The 12,092-nt window shown below is 41.7% G+C and overlaps 1 protein-coding gene across 1 annotated transcript in view; it reads left to right on the top strand.

Annotated features, from left to right (window-relative positions):
* Positions 1 to 1,533: 1,533 nt before the first annotated feature.
* The window catches only part of LOC136879337 (probable glutamate receptor), a 112,823-nt gene continuing 102,264 nt past the window's right edge, over positions 1,534 to 12,092 (top strand). The window contains exons 1-2 of the mRNA XM_068229073.1: positions 1,534 to 1,542; positions 1,709 to 1,996. Coding sequence (XP_068085174.1) covers positions 1,534 to 1,542; positions 1,709 to 1,996 — 297 coding nt within the window. The remainder of the gene's footprint in view (positions 1,543 to 1,708; positions 1,997 to 12,092) is intronic.

The raw sequence follows: 12,092 nt of genomic DNA, 5'->3' as shown, positions 1-12,092 counted from the left end.
CATAAATGTTATTACATGTGAACAAATGTAAATAAATTACAGTTACTACATGCGTTTAAACATATCCATATTACAGTACAGTATTAGCAATACTATAAGAGGCAGTCAGATGAAAAGCGAACGCCCGCTACAACGTGACCATGGAACGGTTTTATTCAAAAGTAATTACCGAAAGCGTTAAAGCATTTATCCCACTGGGAGACGAGACGATCAATTCCAGCTTTGTAGAAAGCTGTAGGTCACTGACGGATCCACAACCACACCCACCCTTGCGCTTCCTCCTCCGAATGAAACCGACGTCCACGAATGTCTTTCTTCACGTCGCCAAAAATGGTGAAAATCACATGCTGAAAGATCAGGGCTGTACGGAGGATGTTGAAGTGTTTCCCAACCAACTCGCTGAAGCGTAGCCTTCGTCAGATTGGAAGTATGAGGGCAGTGATGTGCGCCCTTCTCAGAATCTCCTATGCTACTCGTGCACACTCATCATGGACATGCAGTGTGCGCCATACACAGCAGACATGCGACGATAAATTTTGCGTGCTCCAGCTCCCTCAGCCACCAGAAAACGAACCACGCTTCTTTGCTTGCCTCCATTTCTACAGCTGGACGAACACACTAGACCAGTCCGCGCACCAACAAAGACAATCATAACCCAACAATTACGCGCACATGTGAGTTGTCACTATGCACAGCGATGGCAGTATCAATACGTAACAACAGTGTTGCAACCTTTCGCGCAGAATGTGTGTTGTGGCAGGGGATCGGTTTTCACTTGACTACCCCTTGAACTTGAAATTATTTCCAAATATCTATCCCGTTTCATGGCTAAATGGTTAGCGTGCTGGCCTTTGATCACAGGGGTCCCCGGTTCGAATCCCGGCAGGATCGGGAATTTTAACCATAATTGGTTAATTTCACTGGCACGGGGGCTGGGTGTATGTGTCGTCTTCATCATTATTTCATCCTCATCACGACGCGCAGGTCGCCTACGGGAGTCAAATCAAAAGACCTGCATCTGGCGAGCCGAACTTGTCCTCGGACACACCCGGCACTAAAAGTCATACGCCATTTCATTTCACCCCTGAATAAGTCCATTTTTTCGCGGAGCTGTCGGTGGTCGCTTAATAGACGTTTCACTATTTTGTTTTCCTCTCATCACTTCTACTAGTTCAACACCACAACTTTGGAAAAACAGTTTGAAGTAGATAGCATATGTTCCTTCACAGAAGAAGTCATGCGCTCAACTGTTGTAAACTCGTTTCAGGAAGGGCAATAGCAGGAGATCCGTGCCATCATTCGATTACTGAACACAAATACCTGGACAAAAGGAATGTTGTTTTTCCGAGGCAGTGTTTGGATATACATATCTGGTACGACTCTCGATCACTTTTGATGGGAGAGTGGAAATCCAGTGTTTAGGTATAATTTAGCACTGTTCCCAGCTCTAACGGTATATCTGGATGGCCACATGTTTCGAAGTAACACTGACAGTGCCAAGACGTTAATTGAACCTACAGCACAGCAAAAACCATGCACAAGGTACGGTATCGGGAAACAAGTCTCACTCATGCATAAGTACCTCAATCGGCACCTTGGAAAAAAATGTTGTTATCGTGGAATTTAAAAAAGTGAATACCATGGGACTTTGCAATATGTTATGCTCATCAAACCATTGTCCTGTGTAACAATATATTCTGTTCTGCAGGTATCTGAGAACCCCGGACTGAAGGGTGGCCCGTGGTTACTGCTTGGAGCTAAAGATTCCTTACTGAACTCTCTCTTCCTCCCTTTGAACACACAAGTTCTGGTTCTGAAGGGAAATCGGACTGCCGCCAGACTGAGCGAGGTGTATCGAGTGGAGTCCCGAGGAACCCTGTACCGTCACGAGGTGGCACACTGGAACAGGACATCAGGTTTGAGATGGACAAGACAACTGATGTACGAACGTCGTGGGCAGCTGCACGGGCTCACAGTGAGAGTCGCCGTCCGGAATGTGAGTCCAGGCTTCAACCATTATTAATATTTCAAAAATTAAGCTTCCAGAAGAAAATCATAAGTTAATTTCACCGATTGTGGATATTTTCAACCGTACAATTGCCAGCAAATTGCCCCAGTGTGGCTGCGGGCTCGTAGGTTGGATTGCCACATATTATTTTCTCTTTGCTATCGGTTCTATGTTGAGCCGACTCAGACAGGTCTTATCATGACAATAGGACTGGAGACCTCATTGAAATGATCTTGCCATTGTTTTAGGATTTCTCGCTTATCATCGAGTCTCTTTCCGTTCTTATCCGTGACGCGTATGCAATGCTTGATGTCTTAGACAGCTTGACTATTCGGTAGATCCTTTTATCCCCTTCTCTCGTCTCCAGGTGATTATATAGGTCCTGATAGTGTTCTACCATGATCTGACCGACAGCCTTCTTGACTTCTCTTTTGGTGTCGATGGTACCAGGCATCAGACTATTAGATTGCCTTAGACCTCTAATGCATGAGTGCATAGACCCCGCTCACAACAACACAACAGCGACGGCGTTGTTGTTGAATGTGGCCTGGTAGATCAGCATGTAACCCTCTCCAATGTCCTTGTATTTCTGGCATTTTTATCTGATCTCTTGAAGGCATGTAACATGGATAAGTCGGTGTTCCAGAATTTCAGCCAGCTCAGGACTGCGTCCAGCCAAGGCGCCAATGTTGAGCGTGGCGATTCGCAAATGTTTCGACTTTCGTTAAGATAGCATTTTTAACAGGTCCGCTCTTAGACCACTGCCCATTTCTCACGTCAGTTGGGCGGGATAAACACGGGACGCTTGCGGAGTACGCCCTAGACTGTTTTTGTTTGCGTCATTCTGATTCACAAGTTGCGACGAGAATACGGAGAGGCTTGTCGCCACAGCCTGACGTCTGGCATTTTATACCTACTGCCAGGTTTCAATGAAGCTGTTCCTAACCCGGAGTGGTGGTGGTGATTATTGTTTTAATAGAAAATTAGGCAATCATCCTCTATTAACACTAATCGGAGGGAAAATGCAAAAGGTCCGAAATTTCGAAGAAGGAAGGTATTTGAAAGAGAAAGACAAAGGACAGGAAGTGCGTGAAATTGAAAGACTCCCTAGGCCTCGATATCAAATACCGTCGGGGTCGGAGAAGAACAAGAGCTGAGCAAGGGAGGTCGGATAGGATAGATGAACGTGAGGAGCCAGATAAAAGTGTGTGGAAGCAATGCTAGGACTCTGCTAAGTGCCCCGTGGTTGCCAAACCACGCCCTTTCAGCTTCATCTTCACTTCTGGGAAGAGTGCGAAGTCGCATGGGGCAAGATCAGGACTCTATGGAGGGTGATCAAGCACAGTCAACACTGATCTGGCAAGAAAATCCAGTGTTACATTAGCACGATGTGCTGGAGCATTGTCGTGATGCAAGAGCCAAGTGTTGAGCCGTGACCTAGGACGAAGCTGCTTGAGAGCCTGGATGACCTGAGGCAGACAAGTCTCACTGTATCACTTCGCAGTAACTGTCCTTTGTGTTTCTAGCACAACCTGAATCAGGATGCTCCGTTTAGTGAAGAATACTGCAATCATCCTTTTCTTCACTGACCTTGACTTTCGCACAGTCACAGGAGTACCCTCATCTTCAAACAGCCACACCTTGTTCTGGGATTTTGTCGGGACATCGTAATAATAAAGCCAAGTTTCGTCACCTTTAACGATGCTATTGACGTTACGCGAAGTCCCATTTTAAAACTGTTTTAGCACTTTTCGACACCATTTCACTCGATGCGCCCTTTGTTCCTCTGAAAGTGAATGGGGCACCCAAAGGGAACAAACCTTTCTAACATGGAGATGGTCATGTAGAATTGAATGAATAACTGGTGCAGGGATATGGAGGGTCTTTCCTACCTGCCGATATGACAACCGCCTCTCTTGCTGCAACATTTTCCTCACAGCTTCAATGTTTTCCTCAGTCACTGATTCAGACGGTCGCCCAGAACTACAATCGTCTTCAACCCCAAAATTTCCCCTCTGGAACTCTTTGTACAAGCGGAAAATTGTTGTCCGGTGTGGAAAGTCTTTCCCCAGCACAGGAGTCATTTCCTCCAGGCACAGGTCAACAGCTAATCCACGAGCAAAAGTGTAGCGGATAATTGCGCGATATTCACCTTTAGACCACACTGACATCTTAACTTGCTTTCAGTCCCACTGCTTGGTAACAAGTGGTGGGAAGGTCGCGCCTTGCTGTCTTCTAGACCGGTTTTCACCCGTATTTTCATCCCTCACCATAACAGGGGTGTCCAGCCAACCATTTTTGCGTGATGCAAACTTTCCTAGTGCCCTTTGTATAGTGTTAAAAAGATAATCAAATACAGGCTGAGACTGAAGTTGGCATCAGGTGGCAAAGTGTTACAGATAGCCTACCAACACCAAATGAAATATCAGAACCAAGGATACTGGGTGGATGGGGTACGGACCATTTTGGAAACGATAGGAATGAGATAAAATACTACTGGCAGTGGGATTGCCTAGAGCGGCTAAGAACATATTTTAAAAAATAGTTCTAAAAGTTAATGATATTTAAAAGCAACAAATTACTTCACAGTTTAAAAACTAAGAGGTCACTAGAGGAATTGTGTAATGTAACTGGAAGAATGAAAATAAATATAGATAATATAACAAATAAGGACACGAGGGGCATAATATATGGTTAAAGGGGGTACGCAAAAATAAAGTATACAGACAAAATAGAGATGAAAATAAATGTTTTACTATATTCTGAAGAAATGGGATGGGCACACCTTTAAAAGATTGTTTGGAGGCAAGGAAAATAAGAGAGAAATGTATAGATGAGGAGGATATGAGAAAAACTGGTCACGAAAATCAGCTGTATACAATTGTAAAGTTATTGAACAGGGAGTGGATTCATCCGGGAAGAATTGCAAAATTCTTCATCATTATTAGGGGAATGTGGAGTAATAAACTGGTGGAAGGAAAAGAAGTGATGCATGCTAGTTAGTAACAGAGTTGTGCCTAAGGCAACCTAGAAAATATAACTCCGTTGAAGTCTAGAGCAGTTAGGTACGTAGATTATAGTTATAGAATGTAATTAATGTATTGTCGTAGTTCTATTAATCTGCATGTCTTTTTGTTTTTCTTTCGATATTCAATATTAATATTCATTTCAGGCATCGTACATGATATGGAGGAACTGAGAATGACTAATATGGTGATCTCTTTGGGAGGGGGGGCAATGTTTCCGGGGTATCTGATGAACCTCGATAGCATGTCCGAATAGTTTCATTTCTTACAATAATGTTTCTAACACACTTTTCGCGCCATTCTTTCACTGTTCAATTTCTAAATCACTTACAAATGTCAAATTTTCATTCATCGTATTTTCCGGACACCTTATACTTTATTTGTGTTTTTACTGGATGTTTTTCAGTTATGGTATATTCAGTTTTCTAAACTTCATTTATCGAATTAAGATTAAAATTATCAATACCCTGTTCCGGATCTATGGTTTCCGAGATTATGGTAGATGGGTATTATCTTATCTTAAATCTCCTGCTAACCCTATGATTGTGAATTTTTCTATTACCCATTAGCTACGGGTAGTACAGAGAGTGTAAATATATTCAGCCTTGTATATTAGTTTTTTTTTTTGCTATTGGCTTTACGTCGCACCGACACAGATATATCTTATGGCGACGATGGGACAGGAAGGGGCTAGGACTGGGAAGTAAACGGCCGTGGCCTTAATTAAGGTACACCCCCAGCATTTGTCTGGTGTGAAAATGGGAAACCACGGAAAACCATCTTCAGGGCTGCCGACAGTGGGGTTCGAAGCTACTATCTCCCGAATACTGGACACTGGCCGCACTTAAGCGACTGCAGCTATCGAGCTCGGTATGTTTGAATATTAAAGAATACTGCGGTTAAGTACTGTGATGTTGAGTTTTATTTAGCGAATATCATAGGAATAGACAAAATTGAAAATGAAAACCTACAACCTGTTTGCCAGTCATTGACCGGGTCAGGGATGTAATGAGTGAAGCAGATATAGGCTGTTAGTACGATGGGGTCGCCACTCCCAAAGTGATTTATTAATGAATGATAGATGTAATGAAATGAGAATGGAGAGTGTTGCTGGAATGAAAGGTGACAGGGAAAACCGGAGTACCCGGAGAAAAACCTGTCTCGCCTCCGCTTTGTCCAGCACAAATCTCACATGGAGTGACCGGGATTTGAACCACGGTATCCAGCGGTGAGAGGCCGACGCGCTGCCGTCTGAGCCACGGAGGCTGCTAGAAGGAATAGACAAAATTATCCATACATAGATGTTATGACCATCCATTGATACCAAAATTTACAGTTGAAGCTCTTCACAGCAACTGAACGTGCATCATTTTGTCGATTCACCGCACGTTTCTTCTCTCTTGTCAGATAGTGGGAGAACTTCTCCTAGGTCCACGTGTCACATCTGTGGCATGTGATAAATTCACGAAAGACAGCACCAGCAGCAACAAGTAGAGCAGAGAAAAGCAATGAAGAAAAATTTTATATAACACCTTTCAGCAGATCTATCTGGAAGCTATCAAACAAAGGTACTCTGATATCTGTCTTCTCTTCATTGTGAAGGTGGTCCACGCCCTTGCCCGTGGATATAATCTAGAGATTTGGAGATTTTTTTATTTTTTTTATTTTTTATTTCTTTTTTGCCCCCAGCATGTTTTCGAACGCCAATTTGGAAGTTAGGAGGAAAAACTGAAAGACACCAGCGGTCTCGCAGCCAAAGGAAGTAGGTTATAAGGGCATAACCATTCAACCAAGGATAATTCCTTCAGTCTTGACCTAACTGACTAATGTTGATAAACTTAACCATGGTAGGTTAAAATGAATGTTTGATCCGTATTGACTAGTTTGAATGTAGTACAGAAATATTTAAAATAGTTAAATTTGAATCAGCCTTGTCAATACACGTATTAATGAAAGAAAATTATTGATTCAAATATAACTATTTTAAATATTTCTGTACTACATTCGAATTGACTAATGCAGCAAGTCGCAATGGTGGTCACCGTTCAGAGAGAGTCTGTGTGGGGGGGGGGGGGAGGGCTTTGTCTCCTTTCGGACGCGCACCGTACGCAACACTTATTTGCTGACACCTCCGAGGCTTGAGTCGTCCCCTAGACTCGATCGCAGACTGACCCTTGAAGCAGATCAACAGTCCTTGACCTCGTCTGGAGTTCGGCTTTCACCGCAAGGACACTACCAAATACGATGAGGGTGTCTTGCTTCCTTGACCTAAAGCAGGAAGCTTTCGTAGAGGTGATGGCCCCTCCCCGCCATCACCCGTGGCGACCATCCAGTAAGTCGATGCGCTTTGTCACCCCCGGAATCCTTTCGGACGCGCACCTCATCCCACGTATTTGATAATATCCCCGAAGTTTCAGTCGTCCTCGACACTCGGGACTGAATCCCCAAACAGAGAAAAGCCCTGTTCTGAGGAGCAGTGACCTCGTGTCAAGTTCGGCTGTCACCCCGACGATATTAACTAGTACAGTGGGGGAATACCAGCTGCGATCGCAGCAGGCTTCCCCGTAGTGATGGCCCCTCCCCGCCATCACCCGTGGCAACCATCCAGAGAGTCAGCACGCTTGATCGCCCCCGGAATCCTTACAGACGCGTGCTGGGTGAACGGGGAATAGCGGAAAATTTCTTACCCATCTTATATTAACTGAATGCGGACTGCACAGTAAACGACCTGTTCAACAATAGTATGTTTCTGTCGTGTGTGTTGTTGACTTTGCACCGAATGTGTTGTGAATATAGAGCAGAATGAAGACTTCTCCCAATCCCATTATTTCCCACCAGGTCTTAAAAGTATGTTACACTAAGGAATAATGTCGTAAGAAAAAAAGAACTGAGTTTTTCTCTTATAATAATGTTTCCAACCGGAGGATTGTTGAGTTGGGCTGTGAAACTCCTGCTCTCGCAATCTATTCTGGGCACATATTCCCTTAAGGATATCAAATACTGAAGTAGTGTTTCTACCTCAATCCTGTAGATGGTGCATCACGCTCAATGAACAGTGATTACTATGTTTTGCGTGTATTACAAGCTGCCATTTCCTCATATATTAATATATATACGTTTTGTGGCAATAATAAGTTTGTAGGTTTCCTTAGAAACAAGTCCGACATATCAAGCTTTCAAAAACTGAACCGTAATATTATTTCCAGTTATTCAGAGCACTTTCTTCGTGATATAGCCTACAGGCCGCACCGAGGCTTTCATCGACCCGAGAGTCCACATGCATGTCCCATAAAACATAAATACTCCCTTAAATAGCTACATAAAATAGTCCTCTCTCACCTTACATCAGAAGCAATAATAAATAATATGTTCGATTTAACGTAATTGTAACATATGTACATGCTTGAGTTCTCGCTTATTACGTTCAATCTCAATAATCATTCAGTAGCCGTAAATCAATCCATTCCTTTCGGTAAGAACCTGGGAATCTTATCATTATACAAGAACATGAAAGCCCCAGGGGCTCTTAACTTGGGGGCATGGGTTGGCGCCCACGGGGCCCTTTTGTATTCTGGCATTGTTTCCAATTACTTGTGCCAGGCTCCTCACTTTCATCTATCCTATCCGACCTCCACCGGTCAACTCTTGGTCAATTCCGACCCCAAAGGTATTAGGTTCCCAAGGCCTATGAAGTCTTTCATTTTCACACCCTTCGTGGCCTTTGTCTTTCTTTGGCCGATACTTTAACTTTTCGACGTGTCGGATCCCTTCCATTTTTTCTCTCTGTGTTATATTGAAGATGGTTGCCTAGTTGTACTTCCTCTCAAAACAATAGTCACAACCACAAGAACATTCAAGTAATGAACAGCGTCTCTTTCTTGTTCTATTATTTTGCTAGTAGACCTACAACTATTCAAGATTTACAGGAAAGGTTAAATGAAGAATTGGTAATATTTTTGCGTTTTAAAGTCTAAAATTTAGCATTTTTTAATACATATTTGAATGAGCTTTTTATACTTTTCTGAAGAAAGACAGAAAATATGAGTTCATTCATCAAAAGGTATAATATTCACGTGAAAATAAAAATCGCATTTGCGTAGAGCTAACAGTAAAAAGAGAATGAATGAAGTGCAGTAGAATTGTACATTCATTGTAAATTGATATAGACTAAAACATAACACAGGAAAAAACAAATTTATAATAGACTAGCAAATGTACCCGTGCTTTCGGTACGGTATTCTATATTGTATATGGATGTCTACGTAAACTACTATACACGCAGGGAGAAAGATGATATTAAATTACATGTACTGTGCGCGTTGGGAAGTTTTGATGATGATGGCAGGCCACGTTTCCTACTGCTGTTCACAATCGAGTTCGAGAATTTCTACTATAATGGCAGGCTTACTTGCCTAATGCCATTCACAATGGAGATTGGAGATGGGGAGTTTTCATTATAAAGAGAGACATACACGCAGAATGGCAGCTTGGCGTCTCTCTTGCCTTCTATCCTACGAACACCCCCCCCCCCGAGTTTACAGGAATGACGACGAAAAGGGCATTACATTACTTCCCTGCTGGCAAGCAACCAGACTCTTCTCCATGGTAACCGATAGGTTCGTTGTCGGTCACTCAATGCAGAGTATGAAAGCCGCAGAAAATAGTAATTTTTCTCCGTCATTTGAAGAGTAAGTGAAATTATGTACGTAACAAAAGTTGTTTAAAATGAAGGTACGTTTCACATAATATAGTCTACGGATTTTACATAAAATCAATAGTATAAGAGAAAAATGAAAAAAAAGAACTGTTCTGGTCTTCTACAAACCCCCCGTCTATTCTGCGATTTTTAAATCATATACATATCTATAACTGCTCCTGGATGAATATACTCTAAATATAAAGTTTGGTCTAGATCTATCCAGCCGTTTCACCATGGTGGTAGAACAGACGGACAAACAGACACGAAAGCTAAAAACCACGGATACGGTCTTGAGTTGACGTAAAACGGATAAATATTTGAAAATTTGCCTAAATAAACGAAATTACAGACAGCGGACTCCCTACAACATTATTTATATAGATGTAGAAACCAACTGCAACTGACAAAGCTATTTTAAATAACTGATTAGCCCTTGAGTTACGGTAACAGAGCAAATAATTATAATGTTTTGCTATATCTGTGGTGTACATCTTTCTTACCCTTCTGATTTTGCATTTTCATAATATATACACAGGCATATTGATATATTTAAATACAAGTAATTTAATACAATTATTTTTCTGTTTTAATTGGTGAAACACGTTACCCGCTCGTTCATCTTTAATTTGTCATTTCACGAGTGGGTCTGAAACTACTTCTGTTACCACTGCAACCCTGTTTTAGGCGTCGATGGGTTAGGAAACGGATAAAGCTCGGACGTTATTGTTTTTGTACCGGAGGTACACTTGCCCCATGCATTTAATTTAGCGCCTTTGATAAAGCCATCTAGAACTTGATCGTCAAACTGTTTGATACAAGAAGTTTGGACATTTCTCGAAAGATGTCGCTACTATCAACTTATGATACGCCCTCTGGGGTGAAAATGAACTATTAATTCTCAAAGTAATTTTGTATGTCAAGGTTTCCTAAACTGAATTGTTTATAGTTCGTTCTTGGTGTTCAAAAGTTATCTACTCTTCTGTCTCTTCACGCCAACTTAAAAATTTCTACCAATGAGAAAATTTGCACATTTAATTAAGTACCAATCACGGTTTGTGATATTTATTTGATCGTCCAATGAAAATTGTGAGTGTGTCAGGTTTTAACCCAGAGAAAGCTGGAACCTTCCTCTCCGCTATAAAAGCTGGCACATTTCGGGCCATGTTGTCTTTTGTGATCGCTCCAGTCTCATGTGTATTCGTCGGAGGCAGGAGAAAAGGGTCCCGCCGTCCATTTTCGGGAGGGCCACTAGATCAAGGTAATGGCAGATTCTGCTTAACAACGTAATACTCCTTGAAAGCTAGCTCGAGGGGAAAGTTTCAAATTCCTTTCACAATGTAACTTTTATTTCATAATGTAAATTTCAAACAAGTCTAAAGAACTTACTCGAATTTAGGTAATAAAGAGTGAGGAACCATCTTGTATTCCCTCTCAACTGGATATTGACGTGACTATGATTTTGTACCCTTTAAATCTATCCCTTAATTTTGTAAACTTTCTATCCATCTAGTCACCTCCGTAGTATAGGCTTAGCTTCTGTAACGTCGGGCCTTTTGTCCACATAGGGTTTTATTATTTTCATATGAATTTCAAGGAGTGCAAGTGTTCGCCTCCTAACATTTTTTTTCCGCCAGTGACTAACCTTTTGTTTTTACCAAAGGCCCTGTAGAATGGGTACTTGTTACCCCTGTTAAACTCAATTGTATTCATTTCATTTTAAGGCAATCAGACTGTTGAGCAGTTAAGACAGTGGATGCTGTTTAATTTTGTTAAATGTAGGTTGTGCCTCTGATAGGCCTGAAAAGTGTCAAGTTGTAGAGAAAAAATGCTCTTCTTACCGGTGTAAAAGAAATTGGAAGATCCGTCTCTTTGACTGTTGGTTAAAAGGAGCAGTAGTGCTCATGTAAAATGTGTAATTAGGGAGTTTCAAGCTCATATTGTTAAATCATTGTTATCTGATTATTCTAGACCTTTCTAAAATTGTTACTCAAGCTTAACAGCTAAATATTGTACCTTATTAATTGTTATTTTCTAATCCTGTTTAAAATCTGAGAAGAATCAAAATATACAAGTGTTCCGAAGTATCTGTGGAACAGCAGAGGTGAAAGAAGGTGCGGGGGTGAACGGGCCTCAAAGTACGAAATTAAAGTTAAGATAAAATTTAACAAGGTTATATTTTCTTTTCAATATCAAGAAATAACAAGCATCGCAGGTACAGAGTAGCAAGGCCACTACTTCGAAAGTGTACAGTTACAGTGTTACAAGATTTGGGCTCCGAGAGCCAGACACACAATTCTTGAGCTATAAGCCCAACATTACGATATACAAGATTCAACAACGGGGCAGAAGACCCCAATAA

This window comes from Anabrus simplex, chromosome 8 (assembly GCF_040414725.1).
Source record: "Anabrus simplex isolate iqAnaSimp1 chromosome 8, ASM4041472v1, whole genome shotgun sequence".
In the NCBI taxonomy this organism is placed as follows: Eukaryota; Metazoa; Arthropoda; class Insecta; order Orthoptera; family Tettigoniidae; genus Anabrus; species Anabrus simplex.
This window is presented reverse-complemented; position numbering and strand designations above follow the sequence as displayed.